General features: G+C 44.1%; 1 protein-coding gene across 5 annotated transcripts; it reads right to left on the minus strand.

The window, feature by feature from the left end:
* Positions 1 to 1,482: 1,482 nt before the first annotated feature.
* On the minus strand, positions 1,483 to 19,787 carry LOC131727840 (splicing factor, proline- and glutamine-rich-like). 5 transcript variants are annotated; one of them, XR_009322322.1, is made up of 13 exons: positions 19,063 to 19,787; positions 17,933 to 18,121; positions 17,157 to 17,458; positions 16,653 to 16,748; positions 15,222 to 15,242; positions 14,187 to 14,383; positions 13,909 to 13,993; positions 13,382 to 13,499; positions 13,234 to 13,291; positions 12,977 to 13,089; positions 2,716 to 2,764; positions 2,077 to 2,140; positions 1,483 to 1,625 (listed from the first exon to the last, which is right to left on the minus strand). XR_009322322.1 is itself a non-coding variant. In XM_059019179.1 (11 exons), exons 1-11 carry the CDS (start codon positions 19,594 to 19,596, stop codon positions 8,666 to 8,668), a joined length of 1,848 nt encoding a protein of 615 aa, XP_058875162.1. In that variant the 5' UTR covers positions 19,597 to 19,787; the 3' UTR covers positions 8,344 to 8,665. The 5 variants fall into 5 exon arrangements, 4 of the variants coding, with proteins under 4 accessions (XP_058875162.1, XP_058875161.1, XP_058875164.1 ...); XM_059019179.1 differs by lacking the exons at positions 1,483 to 1,625; positions 2,077 to 2,140; positions 2,716 to 2,764 and adding an exon at positions 8,344 to 8,803 and having other exon boundaries at positions 13,234 to 13,288; XM_059019178.1 differs by lacking the exons at positions 1,483 to 1,625; positions 2,077 to 2,140; positions 2,716 to 2,764 and adding an exon at positions 8,344 to 8,803.
* Between the last annotated feature and the right edge of the window lie 687 nt (positions 19,788 to 20,474).

Below are 20,474 nucleotides of genomic sequence, written 5' to 3' on the forward strand. Positions count from 1 at the left end.
GCAGCGCACAGATATTAAAACGTTCTCCTGATTGAATCTAGAGAGCAGCGCACAGATATTAAAACATTCTTCTGATTGAGTCTAGAGAGCAGCGCACAGCTATTAAAACATTCTTCTGATTGAATCTAGAGAGCAGCACAGATATTAAAACGTTCTCCTGATTGAGTCTAGAGAGCAGCGCACAGATATTAAAACATTCTTCTGATTGAGTCTAGAGAGCAGCGCACAGCTATTAAAACATTCTTCTGATTCTTTATGGAAGTCTAGAGAGCAGCGCAGATATTAAAACATTCTTCTGATTGAGTCTAGAGAGCAGCACACCGATATTAAAATGTTCTTCTGATTCTTTATGGAAGTCTAGAGAGCAGCACACAGATATTAAAACGTTCTGATTCTTTGAGTCTAGAGAGCAGCGCACAGGTATGAATCCTGCTGCTCTCACCTGGCAGGTAGCCTCCTCCTCTCATGTTGTTTTTCAGCAGTAGCTCCCAGACAGGTTGTGCAGGGTGACGGTGTGTTTGTGGAGGACAGTCTGTGAAGGTCCTTTCTCCCTTTGCTGCTCCTGCACAGGTGAGGCAGCACGCCCCAGCTCAGGAAAGTGCGCACCCTTGCCCTGTCTGTCCTCCACTCCCCCCTACCCCAGTAACCCCCTGTGCCAGTCTCACCCATCGCTCTGTCCGGAGGGAGTGTGGAGGACAGCCTCACAATCACACGATGCATTGACCCCTCCCCCCTTCACAAACTCTTATTACTGACGCTATAAAAGCAGCAGAGCAATTATCCATGTACTCAATTATTTACTGCCATTAGCAGGGTGGATGAATGCCAGCTGGCTCAGCAGCACAGAGATCAGTTTACAGAGGGGCTGAGTGAGGCTCCACACAACAAACAAGGCTGAGAGAAACACTGGCACCAGCAGCTGAACACCTTCAGGGCTGGGCAGAGCAACAGTTCAATTGGATTGAGGTTAAGGGCAGAGACAACAAACTTGTTTCTGTTCAGCTTCTCTGCCTGGCGCAGTAGAATCGGGTATGTTGGTGCCAGTGGAAGTGCTGCCCACAGTACCTGGCACTGCATTGTGGGCATGGAGTTCTCATCCTTCTCTTCATCATGCACGCGTGACAGTGAAGAGATCATTGTGGCAGTGGGGCCTCATGAGTGTAGAGTACGCAGTTTGTTAAGCAAATCAATAAACATCAAGTCAGTAACACCAATGTGTTCAATACATTTGTATTTATGCAATTACTTTTTAAATAAAAACACACCAACTGAATAAAACTTAGTCAATTGGCCAAGGTGTTAAAGTCACCAAGTCCCTATTTATACTGGATTATGGGTCCACAATACATATTCAATTGGTTTATTTTACACCAAGTGTACCAGTTATGCAAGATAGAATACAAACTGCAGCTGTAAAATGCATGCAGTTCCCCGTTAGACATACTGAAAGAAACTAACAAATCAAAAGAAAAGACACAAAGCAGAAGTTGAAGCAGCTTTATTGAAAAGGAGTGGTTTTAACACATCATGTTTCAGTTCAGGGCAGACACTGCCGCCCCTCTCTCTCTCCTCCCTGGGCAGCCTGCCTCCAACAGGGGTCACTGCCAGCTCCAGTCAGCAGGTACCTTCAAGACAGAGAGAGGAAGGTAAGTGTACAGAAAGCACTGCATTTCAAACCTCAAGTATTACTGTAGTATAATGCAACTTGCATAAAAACTAAACTGAAATCAGTGAAGGGCCCTTCTGCAAATCAGCCTAAACTCCGAATAATCAATTTAGTTGGTTACCAAATCATATAGTAAAATCAATCCACAATTCCAATGTTGACAATCAGAACCTTCATGGTATAAAAACTGAAGTTCTAAACTAGTGTAGAGGGACAATTTGAAATCCATAATGTTGCCCAATGTTTAATAGTCACTGTGCAATATTGAAATAAAAAAGGGAAGATAGGCCAGGCAGTGTACTTGACCAAAGGGCATTTTTAAAAGAAAAGGTTCACTTTAAATCTCCTCTCGCACACAAGGCTGACAGGATTATTTAAAAGCAGTACAAAGGCTGGTTTGGGATACTTGCATCTCATGATCTGCTGCTGATCTACCATCTGGGCATCTCTGAAGCACTTCTTAGACAGTCAATGCTGCAATGCAAAAAGGAAGACGGTTATACAAATCTGACTGGAGAACAAATTATACTTTAAAAAGCTGAAGCCAGAATTGATCATAATTTACTGCAATGACAGATTATGAGAGTCATGGTGGGTAATTGGGCTCCCAGTATTAACCCTTTGCGGTCCCATGTCAGACCTGGTCCAACATTACAATTATCCCTTTCCGGTCCAATGTTTGACCCCGTGACCAAAAAAAAACAAACAAAAAAAAAAAACACACACACACACCATTTAAACCGCGCGTCTAAAATAAACTGCGCGTGTGAATGAATTGGACCCAACGCGCCCGAGACACGCTGAATAAATGGACCGCAAAAGGGTTAGAAGTACAGGCTTCCTAGACACTAGGCCAGCCAAGTCATAACTTGGCACTGAAGCGTTTACCACGAGCGTTCAGAGCAGAAGCTGAATCACCCCAAAGAAACAGAACAAAAAGCACAAGGCTCTTGCACAACACCCCCTGAAGCCACGCTGCATGACACTCCTGTGTGCATCTCAAAACAGGAATCTCATATCAGGGGTTCAAAGCTAGCAGTGGAACTGACCTCGTTTGACAGGCTTCGACTCTCATCCCACTCCACGCATCATCCTCACCTGAAGGAAGAACCAGCAAGTTTAAAAGAGCGCCCCTGGACTGAAAATATAAACCTGTGATGAAGTGCACAGTTAAAAAGATCTAAACATTACACATTCTACTAAAATTAAAAGTATTACAGGGAGACACTAACCAGCCTGCGTGGACACTGTGCCAACACTACAGGCGCACTTCTAAACTGTACAACAAATCAATTCAACATGAAGTTACAAGGGGTGGCATATCAGGCAAGTGCAGTCTCTGTACCAAAAGCTCATCCAGCTCAAAGCTCAGCTCTAGGAGCAGAGATTCAAAAACGCCATCTCGAGGCTGGGTAATCTGGATTTATTGAGTTCCATTAAAAACATGCAAACTCATCTATAGGAGATTTAAAAAAAAAAAAAAAACACAAATCTAAGTAATTCTCCCTGCTGGTCGGAATACAAAGCTAGGGGGCAAAATGCACAGAGTTTACTGCAGAAGACTTCATATGAAGTCACAAGACTAACCGAGACGCTACAGTACTAGCTGACTTGGAAACCTTACCGTTCTCCCCACGTCAGGTGACATGTGTTTCTCCGCCTACAACACACACTTCCACACCCCTACTCGCTAGTCTTAACGTCTGGTTTTTAGCACAGGGTTAAGGCTTACACAGTATGGCTAGCAGGTTTTTATTTATACTTGTTTTTTGCAAATCTGTGTTCAGTTTTTGGACTGCATGCTGCAATGTAAAAAATAGTAATTCACAAGTCTTGCAGGAAAAAAAAAAACTGAAACAAGATAAGCATATCATTATCCTTTTAAAGTGAGATTGAAGTCTCACTGAATTGGGCACGTGACTGGAGGAATGAGCCCACACAATTCTGGCATCACACTTCTGAAGGCAAATCACACACCATCTTTAGAGATTTGTTTTACAAAGTTACAGGTTTATGTATGGAACACAGTGCAGACACAAAGCAAGCTTACTGAACTACAAGAGTCTGGAACAGAAATTAGACATGAGAACACGTCAATGTTATAACACTGAAAAAATGGAGGTTTGAGAAAAAAACACAACACAAAAATCAGCACTCCTTCATTGAACACTACAGCTCTTTAAATCTGAGTTTAGCACAGAGAGGATAGCGAACAGGCAGCTCAGACTTCCACACACACAGGTGTGTCTACCAGACTTCAAGACAGCAGTGTAGAGAACACTGGCGAGATTCTGCAACAGCACAGAAACACAACTGCACCTCCGAGGAAACGCTTAGCATTCAGGGAAGAATTCAACTTCCTGCTGCCTCAACTCCAGTCAGCCTTTTCAAGTACAAACGTACTTCAGGGCTCTGTTGGTACACAAGTGGCTTGACACTGGCATCACAGACTCTCACACTTTCCTGGGCCACCCCACTCCCCTCCCCTCCTGCTTTGCTTTCAATATAACCAACGTCCCCTGAAAACGCTCTGCTTGTATCTCTACCACTTCATGGGACTCCAACAGGAATGAGAAATTGTCAAAAGCACTAGCTTCTTCAGAGCAGGTTAAAAACAAGCTCATATTTCTTGTACCTCACTAAAAGGGTACCTCAGGCAAGGCATGAAGCTAGTGTTGACAGTCACTATACAGAATGTATAAGCTTGGATACACACAATTTCCTTCAAGTGAGGAAAGACTGTTCAATTGCTACAGTTTCCAGGTTACGACAGAGGAGAAATTATATATATATATATATATATATATATATATATATATATATATATATATATATATATATATAATATATATATATTAGAGTCACCGGAACACAGCAGAGCCTCAAATCAACAGCAAGTCAGTTACAAAGCTGACAGGGAATCCCAATAACACACGGATCTGTACGCACCAACAAACTTCTGCAAGTCCAAGTTAGTGTATTGAAAAATTCTGCAAAGTAAAAAGTGTTTACATGTTGAGAATTCACTCTTGCAATAGAGCAGCTTTTTATATAATTTAAAATAAAAAAAAACACAACCCACCACACCCCCCAGCTACTGCAAAAAGGTTTAAAAACTAAATTAAGCAAGTTACCAAATGAGTTCCCTACAGAGCCAAAGTGATCTCTTCACTGGCTGCTCAAGTCAAGTCAGCCCCCCCCCCCCCCGCCCCGCTCAGATTGATCCCAGATTCTTATAAAAATGAGCGCCGCAGGATCGAGGAGACCAAGTGTGCCATTTGATTCAGTAATATTTGAAATACAGAACAGTCACTTCTAAAACAGTTTAACAATTAACTTTGTTCTAATTCACAAGTCTAAGATTCCTAAGAAGCACCCAAGAACCATGGTTTAATAAAAAAAAAAAAAAAAAAAAAAAATATATAATAAAATAAGCCTCACCACAGATTTCCAAAGCAGACGCTGTATCACTACACACTAGGCGAGATAACCAATTACTCTGAGACTTGCAGGCAAGCCTTTCAAAAGAAGAATTAAAATGTAACAATCACAGTTCACACTGACACAAGACTGCCTATGCAAGACAGACCACGGCGCGGGTACGGACCACCCCCCTCCCCTCCCACTTTCAAGCCAGTGACAAGCCAGTCTGCTGCTGTCCCAGTGGCCAGCAACAGACACCGAACACCAAGAGAGCGAGACGGCTAAATGAAACGCTTTATTATAACACTGATCACAGTACGAGTGCTGCACTGCTCATGCCATTGAGGATACGAGTCACAAGGAGTCTATCTACAGGTACTGGAGTCCAGCTATTTCCACAAGTCCACGCTGCTGCTACTACATCAAAACATGGAGCGCTGCACTGTGAGTCCATTACTTCAGAAGTGTGATGCCAGAAGCCATGAACAAAAAAAAAAAAAAAAAGTGAACAGACACTTGTTAAAACACAATAAGTCTAAGTGAATATTTTTGGTATTGGTTTGTTTAAACTTACCTGCACGCAGTCTGCAATGAGCATCTCGATGCAAGCAGGAACAATAAGTCCAGGTCCTAACGTCCACTGCCCTTTGTAGCACTACAGATCCTCAATGCACAACTGCAGAATAGCTGAACTGTACTGTAGAACCGTCACAGCAATGCCAGGGACAGGCCCCCCCAGTACCAGCAACACTGGCTGAAGCACTCTGTCCTGCAAGTTCATCGCTTCAACACAGTTTCACGTCACACATGTAGATTTGAAACATTGAGGGAGTGAGATTTCAGGGGGCTCTCTGTAGGTTCCCAGCAGAGTTATACAGGGAAGTACTGTAGGGCTGGTCCCCGCCCTCCCCAACCCAACACTAAACCCTCAACCCTCATCCTGAAGGGTCATTGAAGATTCAAGACAGGAGCGTCGCTACAGAATTCAACCTAATCATTTCATCATATAAAACACTGAAGGACTACCATCAATGTATTCATTAACTTTAGCAGCAACATCTTTAAAGCATGCTGCCCTTGTACTATGGAAAAAAAATCTGCCATAATAGAAAGATTCATATGCCATTATCTAGATTTATTGTCATGAATATATAAAATCGCTAGTTTTTTTTTTTTTTTTTTTTTTTTTTTTTAAAGTATAAAATTTGCTGGGGGAGGCAATACTTGACCGCCATATAATTGGTTTAGCCAATCAGTATTCAAGTGCGAGACAACTTGAGTTTATTCCCCCCCCCCATTTCATTTTTAAGAGGGATGATAAAGATTAGCAAAAACACATTTGAGGCAGCAACTAAGCAGACCCCTACAGACCAATATGAATGGCCAGGGTGTAGAGGTCAGTGCTGTAGAAATGGAGTGGCGTGGGGTCCTGTCACACCAGTAGAGATCACAGCACAAGCTGCTTTCTTTATAAGCTGCACTCAAGTCAGACGGCCATTACTGCACCAATTTAAAATGAACCCATTACTGGATCTACTCAAAGTACATGATGCATATCCCCATTATCCAGAGAGGCACTGGGGAACACTTCACTTACATGTTTAAGGTATTTACAAAAACTGCACATTTCACTAACCATGCAACATCAAGTTAAATGTGCATTTAAACACTGCAGGAAGAGATTCGAACTCTGGTTCGTATGTAGTGCAGGTGTAGCAGCAAGGATTGTAGGGGTTACACCTGAAGCCAACTCTACATATTTAACTGCAGTTCACTACCAGGTCAGGCGTGCAATTAAAGAGTGGAGCGAAATTACAACCCCCACCCCCCATATCCCACAGAACAGAGGTTCCAAATCCACAACACACCCTTCCAACAAAATACTAAATAAAACAGTGGGCAGCTTACTTAAGATTACCTACAAGTGTACATAAGCAATTGTGAACATGAATCTATTGTTCAGTATTTGTATTGCATTGGTTGTGGAGTCATTCACAGTTAAACAGGACACACACATTCCCATGGGTGAAGCAGATCAGTCAAATCCCCAATGAACCCCCAAACCCTGTATTAGAGGGGTACCACTACAGAACATGACTGCTGATCAGGATAGAGCGACTCTGTCAAGGAGCTCAATTTCAGTGAAGTTACAATCCTGGTTGACAGCATAATGATGCTGCATTGATAAACTCAAAAAGATGGCCAAACACCCTGTTGAGAAAAAAACTGAAGGATTACTTTGAACCAAGACATGAACACAAAAGACTTGGGAATAGCAACTTAATTTTAATTACAATGAGTTTCCAACATTAAGTAAATAAAGAAATGAACTTTCATATTGCATGGAATTCTCTCTCCAGTGTTTATGAAGACTGAACACACGCCCTGGTACAGAAGCTTGCTGGTCAGCACGACAGCTTATTAAAGATGCAGTTACTTTGCATGTCTGCTACCCAACCTTTACTGATGGGAAGAAGCATGAACTGGATCCATTCACAGATAATCACACAGTGAAGCTGCAGTGACTACAGAACTGAACTAACACATTATGGGGACAAATTGCTTAAGCCTAATCTTGCAATTACTAAATACTACAGTAAGATTTAAGACCGACATTTAAATGTGCAGAGTAATTTTTAGATAGTGCTGATGTAATTATAAAACCCAGCAATGACATGCTGTAGGATTTGAAACTAAGCAGGTCCCACTACAGCCATCAGGCAAAAGGGGTGAAAATGGACCAGGTTTAATGCGGTCTTAGTTTGGGATTACGTCTAGATTCTATAAGTGATGGATTTCACTCCAAACGGACATATAAACCCCCTACCCAACACAGTTATTTAGGAACACCTCTTCGGTTTCCTACCAACAGGATCCCTTCAAGCAGCCTGGATTTTATCACCTTCATCTATGACTTTGCAATGCATCAAGTCTATGTAGTTTAGGAGCCACGACAGCTCTCTGAACTGCAGCCAAGCTTCAGATTTGAGAGTACAGCATTATAATGTGTTTGGCTAAAGGATTTGTACATTACAAGTTTACAGAAGACAGCATTACAAGAGATGATCCGGGCTACAGCCACTCGGCATGGCCTAGATCACGTGTGTACCCAACCCACAGTTCAGATTAATCTGGCTAGATGTCTTTACCATTACACAGACCCACCAGAGATACGTTCTACAAAGTGTATTCAAGAATTCATTTTACTGAATCCATCCTTTTTTTACCACATCAAAAAAAAATTGTAATTGGGGTCAAATCCAAACACTTTATTTGAAAGTTGTCAAAAAAAACCGCACACATTTCAAAGTTGAATGGCACAAAACAGATAGCCATAAAAAGTTACATACTTACACAAATTACCACAACAAGTGTTCAGAGCTCATCACTGAACATGATTTGCCAAGGTTTGACCAGTTACAGGATTTCATTACAAAAAAAATCCAATTAGCATAAATGCTATTTTACTAAAAATGAATGCATTTCTCTACTATTAGTAACTCAAATACAAGTTTAAACTCTACATGGAGATGAAGCTGGAATGGACAGCTACAGAAAGCGCAGTTTTGTTTGCGTTTAGAATCTGGGCTTCTTGGCAGGACCATCATATTCTTCACGCCCTCTACCAAACCCGGGGCCACCAGGGCCCATGCCTCTGGGGCCAGAGGGGCCTCCCATTGGGCCGGGGCCAGCCTGACTGAAACGCTCATTGCGCTACAGGCAAGAAGAGAGTTCATGAAAAGAAAAAAAAGACCGGGAGTCCACATTGCAAACACAGCCGACAAGTCCGGAGCAAAGGATGGTTGAAACAGGCAGCGTTACGCAGGTCCACAGGTACCAGGGCACATAAAAAAAGGAAAGAGGGCAATGTTTTGTTAGTTAACCTATCAAGCTTGAGGAGGGGAATTGCATGCAATGAAGTGGGAGTCACATCACTGCCTTCCTCGCATGTGTGTTTAATAAGAGCCCAGGCTGGACCGCTCACACAGACTGGGTCAGCACAGCACAGTTCAGCGCGCTCCGCTTCATCGTACAGTTCAGATTGGAGTTCGTACCCGAGCACGTACAGAGTGTGAAAGGTGGTTCAGAGTGTGGCAGTCTCAGCCTGCACTTTTATTAAATACACAGTTCTGAGCTTACGCCATCGTATAAACATGCTGGTTTAAAACTGCTTTAATGTGGCACATAGACTCCACAATACTGGGTGCTGCCTTCGTGGAACTTCTGCAAGTCAGGTAACACTAGTTAAATGTGAAGCCTCTTTATAAAATGCACTTGCTGAAGCACAATGGTTTTGAGTTCAGGGAGCCAGGTAAACTGTGGCATAGTCTCACTTAATAGACCTTGTGTCACTAATGTTAACTTCAACATGATGCAGGATTAAAAACTAAAATTGGGATACCAAGTTTGAGGAGTTAGCCAGCAAGGTGACCTTGCAATACAGTACACATCCCAGGCATTTTAAAACAGTGACAATACTGCAGTTGCAGAACTGTGAAGATTAAGACCATGAAAAGCATTCAATGATTTCTCTTCAAAGGGTTGTCAAGGGGCGTATAAACCAATTTTACTGCATTAGAATAAACAGGTTTATGGTTACACAGATACATTCGACTATTCAAACTGAAGGGAGCGCTGCTTTTTAACTGCAGGCTGCATTTAGCACAGACATTAAAGAAAGCGTCACACTTTAATTGTCAGAAATCTCTGGTTGCCACTTCATTTAGTGAATCCAGGTCAGAGTACCCCCCCCCCCCCCAGTCAGGTTTGGTAAAGGTCACATTGTGAGTCTTATTCAGTTCAAGTTAAGACATTTCCACAGTCCTCAAACCAATTGCTGTGCCCATACACTACAGTAACTAGACTGCCTGGGACATCATGATCAAAAGCTCCCTACAGGTTTTATGGAGAAGGAAGCAAGCTAGTTAATGCACAGGACCACTGCGTGATCACATTGTGAAGCAATCCACATTTAGCATCCAACACTGAAGCAATCCCGATGCTTGCCTTCTGCTTTTACGCTCTTCACTGAAACAGGTTCCCTCGGTTCACTTAACCCATGAAGTACCCAACACATGGACACTAAAAAATCTGAACACAAGTTATGCAATTAGATCCATTCTAAACTCAATTTCTATTTAAGAGTCATGTTAGACAAGCCCATAAAATCAGACCAGTGAAGTTTCACGCTGGCTAAACACTTCGAAAAACACTGAGCGTGATGGGTAGGAAAATACCAAGATATTTGGGCTTCAGATTCATATTGGAGTCAACGCATCTGAAGGTCTATTTGCAGAATTAAGTTACACGGGTGTAGACGCCAGTTAAACGCTCAAAGGTATCCAGTCTTGAAAAGGAGGACAATGGCACAGAGGGTAGATTGCAGCAACGTGGATTAACCACCAGATTAACACATCTTTACAGAACATCTATCTTGATTTAGTGCCTCTCGTAGTGGCCCACCATCACAAAGTGCTTTACAGAGGCAGGCTGTGAGCTGTGCATTATATGCAGAGTCACTTACAATAGGACATTGATTTAACATCTCATCTGCAGGACGGAGCACAAGGAGGTGAAGGGACTTGCTCAGGGTCACACAGGTCGGGGGCAGGGGGGTGTGTGGGGGAGGAGGAGGAGGAGGAGGAGGAGATTTGAACCTGTGACCATCTGGTTACAAGCCCTGGACTTTAACCACTGGACCACACTGCCTCAGGATCAAGGACCGTATTACACAATTAAATCAGGTTTTATTTAATCCTGGTTCAAAACTAATCAAAAAGGTTAAAACATTTCTTAACTATGAATCACATTGCAGCACCAATTAATCCAGGGTTACATGTGAAAGGGGATTACAGTTAAACCTTCCTGGAGGTGGTTTAAACTGGGACATAATGGCAGCACATCTTAAATGGATCTTTTTATTAAATAACCACAAAAAAAAAAATGCTCGATTTGGAGAACATAAAATACTAAATCGGAGCAAATCTCAGCCGATAAATATTTAGCAAAATCCACAAGTCAAAGTAAGAGTGCTTACAGCAAGTATAATCTGGTTCCACCTTCCGACTGTAGCCTACATTGTATATATGTCAAGGCAAAAAGTCAGGTATCGTGTCTCATGCTGCACAATTACAGATGTGTATTTAACATGGCATGTTACACGCACACAGGGGATCCTTGTGACGGATCTCAGCCAATCCTAGATCCTGTACCTTCGTCTGGTCACCTGGCAGTCTACAGTTTGCAATTAACATTCAAAGTTTGTTGCAAAGAAATAAATATTGCCTATCTAACAATTCATGAATTGAATGTGTTGTGCAACTATTTTAGGAATTGACAAGAGGGTACAAATGACTTTTCACAACCCAAAATAGAAAAAGCCACTAGTGCTTGTTGCTCCTGCTGATCAGATTAGTTGACCCTCCAGTGGTATTGTTCAAAACTGAAGACTATTAAACAGGGCACCAGCAATAAGGCATGAAACCCACAAGCAGACGAGAACTTGAGGCGCACATGCAAGCTACTGGAAATCAAGGGCAGAGGAATATGGCAGAAGAAATACCATCCCTCTTCATTATAATTGGGTGAAGGGTTGTAGGAAAGCTGCAGGAGGGGCCTGTTGTCGCTTTTTGATTTTAAAAAATCTGAGCAGAGAAATTTTATAAAATGAGAAATAGAATTCAATGTTCTTAGGCTTGAAGTCTTGTTTACATTTGTTAAATATGGTGTATAGCAATCAGTCATTGTAACCAGAAATCTAGCACCAAGAGTTAATCCACGCTGGTGCATTCGACCCTTCATGTGTGAAGCATGTCCTCCCACCCAGTCACCCCAGACCTCACAAAGGAAGATCTGCTTCTGGCAGTGCAACACTTGGCTTGAACAGTTCAGCCAGAAGTGGGACAAACACTGCACATTAAAAACGCAGTTCCATACAGAACACTGTGGCACTCCTTTGCGTGGCTGGTCCACAGCTCTACTCCAGCACTACACCCCCCCCTCGCAGCGAGGTTACCCGGTTTAGCTACAGCACAAGGGCTTGCTTAGGCGTGGATCAGTCTGAAGTTGTTTTGTTACAGTTTACTACCAATATGATACTTTATATCAGGCTCCCAGCAAGACACTTGAAGTACAGGAGAGGCTGCAAAAGTTCTTAATTGGGCTGAAGTCCTTCTGAGAACAGAGTGGAGAAAAACAAAGCTGCCTGTATGCAGCAAGTTCTGTGCAACTTTTGAAAATCACTCTTCACAAATCAAAAAAACAAAACAAAAGTAAATTAACATTTGCACAAGAGAGGGGAAATTCAGATTTGGCACCCAGGATCTCGCACTGTCCAGGAGACTAACTCTCATACTGAATTATGGGACAGTTTGAGAAGGTAATTTGTTAAAAGATGCCTGCAGAAATGGACACATTCCATACAGAGCTTACCATTCAGGGAGTGGAGATAAATAGTACATTGAACCACTAATCTGTCCTAGAAGAGCATCACTGAATGAAGTTTGATTTCTATTAAAAGAACCAGGTGCCACAGAGGCAAAGCAAATCTGCCATTGAGGCTGCAGATCGGGTGTACCGAGGGGTACGTGGAAACGGCAGGAGATTCTGGTCTTCAAGTACAGGACAGCTAGTCTGTACGCACTACAAGTGTAGAAGTTCATTAGAGGGGCAAGCAAGTCCGAGCTTTTGCTTGAAATCACGTCACTTGCAAAACCGATCTACACAAACCGCTCTGCCCCCGTGCGGCTCAGTACAACTGCATTGAGAGAGAGACTGCAGTACGGTGTAGTCTTCACTTTCCTGATCTCCTTTGTCAGTGTACCCCCCACAGCCTCTTCCTTCCGCACCCACTCAGATTCTACCCCAAGCCAGGCTGGGATACATTACCATGTCATTGCCCATCACCGCTCCGCCTGGTGCTCCAGCCCCCATCGCCTGGTGGCTTTCAAATCCCATGCCACCCATAGGGAATTTCTGGGTGCTGGAACCATACGTCGAATCTATCAGAAGTACGAAAAAATGCGAGGTCAAGCAAGTAACCTAGAGAAACATTACAAATAAAACTGACTCTGCAGTGGCATGTCAAGCCACCTCCAGTACCACAGCTCCCATTTCATTGCAAAGCCACTGGTTTAGACGCTTACCTGCCATGCCCATGGGGCCTGCTCCTCCTCCACTCATCCTCATCTCACGCTCGCGCTGCTGGAAGAACACCAGTGTTAAAAACAAACTTAATGTAACAGAAATCCACTTCAGGGGCATGTCAATGCTACAACTCAGGGGGTCCCTTACATTATCCATGAAGCCCCCCATCCTGTAGGAGTCATCTCTCTGGCGTCTCATCTGCTCCTCCATCTCCCTCTGGCGCAGCACCATCTCCTCCTCACGCCGGCGACGATCCTCATCCTGCCTGCGGAGACGGGACACGGGAGGGGAGCGTGACTCCCACTGCACAGCACTGACCCATGCCTGGGGTCTCCAAGTTTAAGAACACACACCTGAGCTTCTTGCTGCACCGATACGCACTGTGGCTAAAATCAAGCTAGTACTAAAACCTAGAAACAGGTGCGACTGCTATGCAGCAGGAGTCCGGTCTCCATCCCCAGACTTCCACAGTGTAATTCCCTGGATGTCTCGAGACAGCCTCTATTCAGGCGTTTGCTTGCTAGATGTAGGGCACCTTCACAGAATCAACACGGGTATGGGGATTTGAACAAGGGTCACCGCAGTACCCTCGAGTGGTGTGCCTGACTAAACCAACCCAAAGCCCTGTCCTCACGTCATGCTGGGGGGGGGGGGGGGGGGGGGGTTAACCCTACCTCAGCTGCATTTCCTTGCGCTTCTGCATTTCCTGGCTGTGCATCTCTTCCATGCGCCTCAGTTCTTCTTGGCGTCTCAGCAAATCTACATGAAGACAAAAAAATGATTCAATACAGACTTCAGTGAAATGCAAGCGACAAAAGTATCTGAAAGTTGTACTGAGATTTCACAAAAACACAAAACGCACATCTCCACAGGTAATTAAAAAGGAATAAAACCCAATTAACACTGAACATCGTTTAATTGAATAGCCATATAACCCAAAGTGCGCTCCTACCCTGTCTCAGCATGTTGGCCTGGTGCTCATGGTAGGCGTCCTCCATCTCCCCCTCCAGCTTCTCCCGAGCCTCGCGGATGTTCTTCTCCACCTGCTCCCTCTGCTGCTTCTCCATCTCGTCCAGGGACTTCCACCTCTGAGAATACTCGTACTCGAAGGAGCCGGGGTGGGCAAAGCGGGGAGGCTGCTCCCTCTCCCTGCAGAGGAGGAGGCAAGAGCACACTTCCAGTACTGACCCACAGCCTGCACACTGCTGCCCAGGCTCTCTGCATCTACCAGGGATTTCACACTGCCATGTATTTAAAATGATAGAAGACCAAACTAATTGACTGTCACTTTCCATTTAGTGCATTTGTGGTCTGGTATGCCATGCCAGAACTAGTCATCTTTTGTTGTAAGGGGCCTTTTGACATCTAAAGCTTACTGTATTGAAAGAACGCATTTCTACATACAAGCCAATGCCATTACGGTACCAATAACCTTGTTCATATAAAAACAGAAGGGAAAGTCAGTCAGATTATAAAACTTGCATCAGTGGCTCCCATGTTGCATTTAAAATCCCATTTACTTAATCTGTCCTCCCACACACATTTCACACTGCCTCCGTGAAGCATCTGGTTTAACAGCAAGGGTGCCCGCGACCTCTTAGTAATAGATCTGTTTCTGCCCTCCACCTTCATCTCCCCAGGATTCACCCGTTTCTCTGCAGACTGAACTGCATGCCAATTAAGAGCGTATGTAGTTTGTTTCACAGAACTTTGTAGTTTTTTTTTTTTTTTTTTAAACATGGTAAATAGTCCTCTTGGTACAGTATTGTAGTAGACAGTAAAGCAGATTATCTTTAGAAAGACCACTCTGTACACCACAGCCTCATGAAGAGGCTCTCAATTCTAAGCAGAAGCTTGGAGAGGACCATTGCTACAATGCATTGCACACTTGACAGAACAGCTACTATTGAAACTGTGCAACAGTTACAGTCCGTTCAAAAGTGCATTCAAAAGATACAGCCCAACTTAATAGAAAACATTTACTTACATTTCAAAGGAGGATCTGTTTCTAAATAAGGGACAAAGGGAAGAAATGAATACTTGGGCAAAAAAAAAAATGCAACTTCACTAGGCAGAATGCACATCTGTATGTAACTGTACCCCTTGCTTTTAAAGCAGAGTTACAGTCATACGTTTGTGGGGTAATCAGATATTTATAAGCAGGGGTGCACCGATAATCTGTAGCCTATCAGCATGGCACCGATAAGGAAAATGTTATTTTAGCTGATAATGTACACCGATATTCATGCCTGAATTTCTTCCAGCACAGAATTGAACGTTTGTTTTGGCACGCTTCCTAATGACGCATGACGGACAGTCATTACCCTTACAGTGCAACGGGCAATCAACCTGCAGCAGACAGGTCTGAGCGTGTTTGGAATCCAATATCTGAAGGACAATAGGACAGCAGAGTTCAGTGCAGAACAGACTTGATGCTACAGGAAATCCAACTAGGATCTGCAAGTAGATGCCGATTATTTTAATCTTTAGGTTGAATCCTAAATAACACTAGTTTAAATTATTAGATGTACTTCAAAATGACCTTTTGTAAGTTGCTGATCTTGCTTAATCTGCATTGGATGAGAGTGCATTCAGCAGCATTGTGAAGCAGAAATTGATTGCTGTGCCGTCTCGTTAAACAAGACTTGAAGTTTGACTGAACTTTGTTACCGGAAATGTAATATTTGACTAGTTAAGTGAACAATTTGTTCTGCATTTGTTAGCAGTGTATGCTTGAACTTAACAAGCTGTTCTAGCTGACACTACATAGGCCACATTACTGTACAGGTAGAAGTTACACTACGCAAGGTTGGACAGCAAGGGGATGTACAGTTAATGTCACATCATATTTCTCTAGGGAAGCGTTTACCTAAAACGATGCACCCCTATTTACAAGTATAATTAGATTGTACAAGTCATTACTTTAGATGACCAGATACACTGCAATTGCACATTTAAAATTTAGTTTCATTGAGAGCAATACAATTTGTCCCTAAATTTACACGAAGACGAATTCCAAACAGCAAGTTAGAACATGGACTGAGTAGGAACATCTGCCTGGGTAGTGTTTGCATCTGAAAGCACAACTTGCAGGTTTGACTTCAATGGGACCAGCTGCTGTCTCTCCTTCCTCCCACGGAAGCGTATCAATCAATACACAGGGGATGATCAATGAGAGCTAATCGGTTGAGGCAGATGGGTTTTGCACCATCTGGATATTTTTTTTTTTTTTTTTGCAAGATGCCAATGAACCGAGCATGTAACTCTTGGGATCTGCAGGAAATAAAGTGGCAGCACAAAGTGACAGATAACGTCCATAAGCCACACCAGCACAGGCCAATCAGTAAACCAGCCAGTCGAGCTGGCAGGACTCTCGGCCCCGACAGAGCAAACTAATATCAGCAAGTGTGAAGCTTACTTTTGGTACATGGGGTTCTTCTGGGCCAGCTTTTCAGGGAGCCCGTCTTCATCATCAAACTGCTCCAAAGGCTCCACAATGACAGGCCTGGGGGACCTTGGAGAGAAGCGAGGCATTAATACTTGCAGCACAGGCATGTCACCAACATCCCCCACTCCCCTTTCCCAATGCAAAGGGGTTTAAAACATCAGCTTCACCTTCAATTACCAGTTGGGCATCAAAAGAAAATATTCCACCCTACTGAAGGCTTTCACCCTCAAAAGCAGAGTCCCTAAACAAAGAGCAGCAAGCAAGCAAGCACCTCAGGCATACAAGGTACACCGAATGACTAAATACGAAATTCAAGAGACACGTTTTTGGGCACACAGTTCTAGTTCACGCGTATCAGTGAATTTAACTTTCCAATTTAAATTTTTCCAAAACACACTTGAAGCTTGGTTTGAATATTGAGCCCGGCACTGCTGCTTCATTCACAGGCACCAGTGACCCAGGAGGAGCACTCACGTGGTGAGCAGGAAGACTCCATCGCTGCACCTCTCCAGGGCTTTCCTCGCCGCAGGCTTGGAGGCGAACTCGATGATGCCCTTGCTAGTGGACCTGCCGCGGTCGTCCACGATCACCACAGCCCTCTCGACCTGGCCGAACTGGGAGAAGGCCTCCTCCAGCAGCTCGTTGGAGACGAAGGGGGAGAGGTTGCGGATGGAGAGTGCGGCCGAGTGCGTGGCGAAGCGGACTCTGAGCTGCCTGCCCTTCATGGGCGTGTCATCCAGCTCTGCCTTCGCAATCTCAGCCAGGGCTCGCGACTCCTACAGCAAGAGGAAGGAAGACAGTAGAAAAACTGTTAGGCAACGCAACACGGAAGTCGTGTCCAATAGACCGATTTATCTTCATGGGTATAATCTCACATTCCATAAATACAACTGTTTTGTGTGATCGTGCGTAACATGGCCACAAACACTTATGAAGTATTAGCTGTAAATAGTAAATGTTAACTGTGCTTTTTTGGTGTTGGGAATTGGTAGTGCATTTTATTTGGAGGGATTAAAAGTAATTTTACCACAATGATATGGTGCAGTTATGCAGTACACATACTTCCCAATTACCCTGTATATTGGTGTGTATTTATTTCACGAGTAGCACAAGTCTTGCACGCTCCAAGAATGCTAATCTGGGTCTGTGAAACCAGCCCTTAGACATTGTTAACAAGGACCAATCTAATGGGAAGGGGCAGGCTGCACAGCGTTTCATTCATGCAAGGCTCAGAGGGACAGGGCTCTTACCAGTCTGATGAAGCCGAAGCCCTTCGCCTTGTTCATGAAGATCTCGCTGGGCTCCCCGTACTTGGCGAACAGCTTCTTGAACTCCTCGTCGGAGATGTCTGCAGGCAGGTTCCCAATGAAGAGGCGGCAGCGCTGGGTGTAGGTCTTCTCCCCGGGCCGTCTGAGCATCGCCAGGGTGGCTCTTAGACCCTGTCATTTATTTAGCAGGAGAACGTGTTTAAATGTAGCGTTGTGTATCAGACCAGGAGTCCATTACAATTACAGCAGAATAGTTTGACATACCAACAGTAATGCTATTGTTCAAGTTACAATTATGCTGCAGTATTTACAATTCTACCAAGTAACATGCTACACACATTAACATGTTTACTGTACTAAAAGCAATATAATCAGCTACAAATACAGAAACATACTAAACTTTTCAAACAGTCACCAAATGAGATTAACACAAAAAATGATCAAATGACCATTCTAATTCATGCAGGTGTACCAAGAAGATTCAACTACAGTGGAACTGCACTATTACACTCTAGCCCAGGTCTGACATGTACATCGCGAATTGAATTAGCATGGGTCAGAACCTCGCGTTTTAAAATCACTGTCACCGCAGCCACCAAGACAGTACTTCACACGCTCAAGCTCGACTCTAGTTTAAACAGCCACGGAATAGAGTCGTGAGCGCCGCTGTATGTAGGTGGGAGTGAATCCATCACCAGGGCCGTAGCCAGCCATGAAAAAAACCCACGGAGGCACCAGCACTGCGTAAAATGGCTGCCCATTACACGATACATCCTGTCTGACTCGCAGACCTGCTCTGTGGGGGGAAGGGCAGCCGGGCCCTGAGTTACATACAAATTAGACAACTGCCAATGTTCACAAGAATACAACACAGCAAGCACCTTTAAAATTCAGCTATCACGTTTATAAAACGATGCACTTGACATTGACAAACTCTATAGGTGTAGTCTGGGTTTAAGCATTGCAGATTCATGTTTGTAATCGAGACACTACATTAAACTTTTGCAGTTACCAGGAGTGTTACCATTGTTTAACACATTTAAAACAAACACATTTGAAATTATCCAAAAAAATAAAAACAAAACAAAATAAACAATAGTTTTTTTTTTTACCTGGTGAGAGTCGACTTTCACTTCGTCCCGTTTTGGGTCCGGCTGCTGGTTTTGTTGATGTGGTTGTTTCGGCAGGTTCGGTACCGGGGAAGCTTGCTGCGGCAGCTTCCCGTTTCCTTGGCCCATTTTGGGCAGGTTGGGCTTCTGGTTCACGCCCTGGTTCTGTGGGATGGCGGGGGCCGGCTTGGGTGGCGGGGACTGGATTTTCGCCGCGGCGGTCGGCGGACACTGATTCTTCATGGCGGCTGCCGGCGGGGTCTGCGTCGGCTTGGCCTGGGGAGGCTGCTGGACAGGAACCGCGGCGGGAGGCAGGGCGGCCGGGGGCGCTGGTGGCTTCTGTGCGGGGGGTTGTTGATTCTGCTGTGAAAGCTGCAGCTGGTTCTGATTGTTGCGGTTCTGAAACTGGTGTTGGTTCTGGTTTCTGAACGGGTTCCCAACACCAATACCCCCGCGGCCTCCTCCTCCTCCTCCTCCTCCGCCGCTGCCGCCTCGCCTCTGGAATCCGCCGCGGTTTCTAAACCTATCTCGAGACATAGCTTCTGTTCGACGTTTATTTATTTATTATTACACAAAATGAATATATATATTTAAAAAAAAAAGAATTCACACAAACGATAAAACAATAACCCCGATTAAAAGAGAACTGCTTTGTATACTGTTAAGAAAATGCGTCACTCCAAACACACCGCCAAACACACAAAATGGCGACGGAGAGAGTCCTTTGTGTCTTTGTGACGGGTATTTATACCCAACCTCCGAGCGCTTGCCAGGAGAGTGAGCCAATCGGGAGACAGGAGTTGAAGCTGCTCTCCTCCGGTTGGCTGCGGGCTTTCTAAGAGCGTGTCGCAAGGCGGGGAAAAGTGGGTGATGCTATCCAATCAGTTTTCGGTAGATTTTCAGTCCTCTGTTTTGATTGGGGAGATGTGTTATCAATCAGGTTTACAGGGGGCAGGTCTAACAAGCCGACTCCTGACGGATAACAACAACATTTAAATTTAAAATGCCGAGCGAGGAAAGCATCGTCTTCTATAATATTGCTAGCTCGCATCGGTCAATTTAAATGAGACTGAAACTCGCCACCCCCCCTCATTTCTGAAAGGGGGTCGCGGTGAAACTGTTGTATGAAAAGGGCTTTGTGTGATAAACCGGCACGGACGTTTGCACAGATAGATTGTGAATAGTTTTAATAATACTGTACTCGCATACAATAAAAGAGAGGGCTGCACATTTCATTAAACGCAATTATAACCGTAGGGATCACAAATAAGTCATACAAAATATATGCGCCTCTGAATTCATGTAGCAGGCTGTTTGCATGCTCCTACAGGGTAAGCCTTTTGCCCCAAGGCACCCTCCTAATATATGCTCCTGACTGCCCATTAACAACGCATTTACACGGAGGTGTGTGTAAG

This window comes from Acipenser ruthenus, unplaced genomic scaffold (assembly GCF_902713425.1).
Source record: "Acipenser ruthenus unplaced genomic scaffold, fAciRut3.2 maternal haplotype, whole genome shotgun sequence".
Lineage (NCBI taxonomy): Eukaryota > Metazoa > Chordata > Actinopteri > Acipenseriformes > Acipenseridae > Acipenser > Acipenser ruthenus.

Bases quoted from the DNA above. Each gene is read 5' to 3' on its own strand.
- LOC131727840 (XM_059019178.1), bottom strand. From the start codon at position 19,596: ATGTCTCGAGATAGGTTTAGAAACCGCGGCGGATTCCAGAGGCGAGGC. The intron at 13,500-13,908 runs GTAGGGTTAACC...CCGTCTCCGCAG, and splicing joins CGCAAGGAAATGCAGCTGAG to GCAGGATGAGGATCGTCGCC. The intron at 13,292-13,381 runs GTAAGGGACCCC...GTGTTCTTCCAG, and splicing joins TGGGGGGCTTCATGGATAAT to CAGCGCGAGCGTGAGATGAG.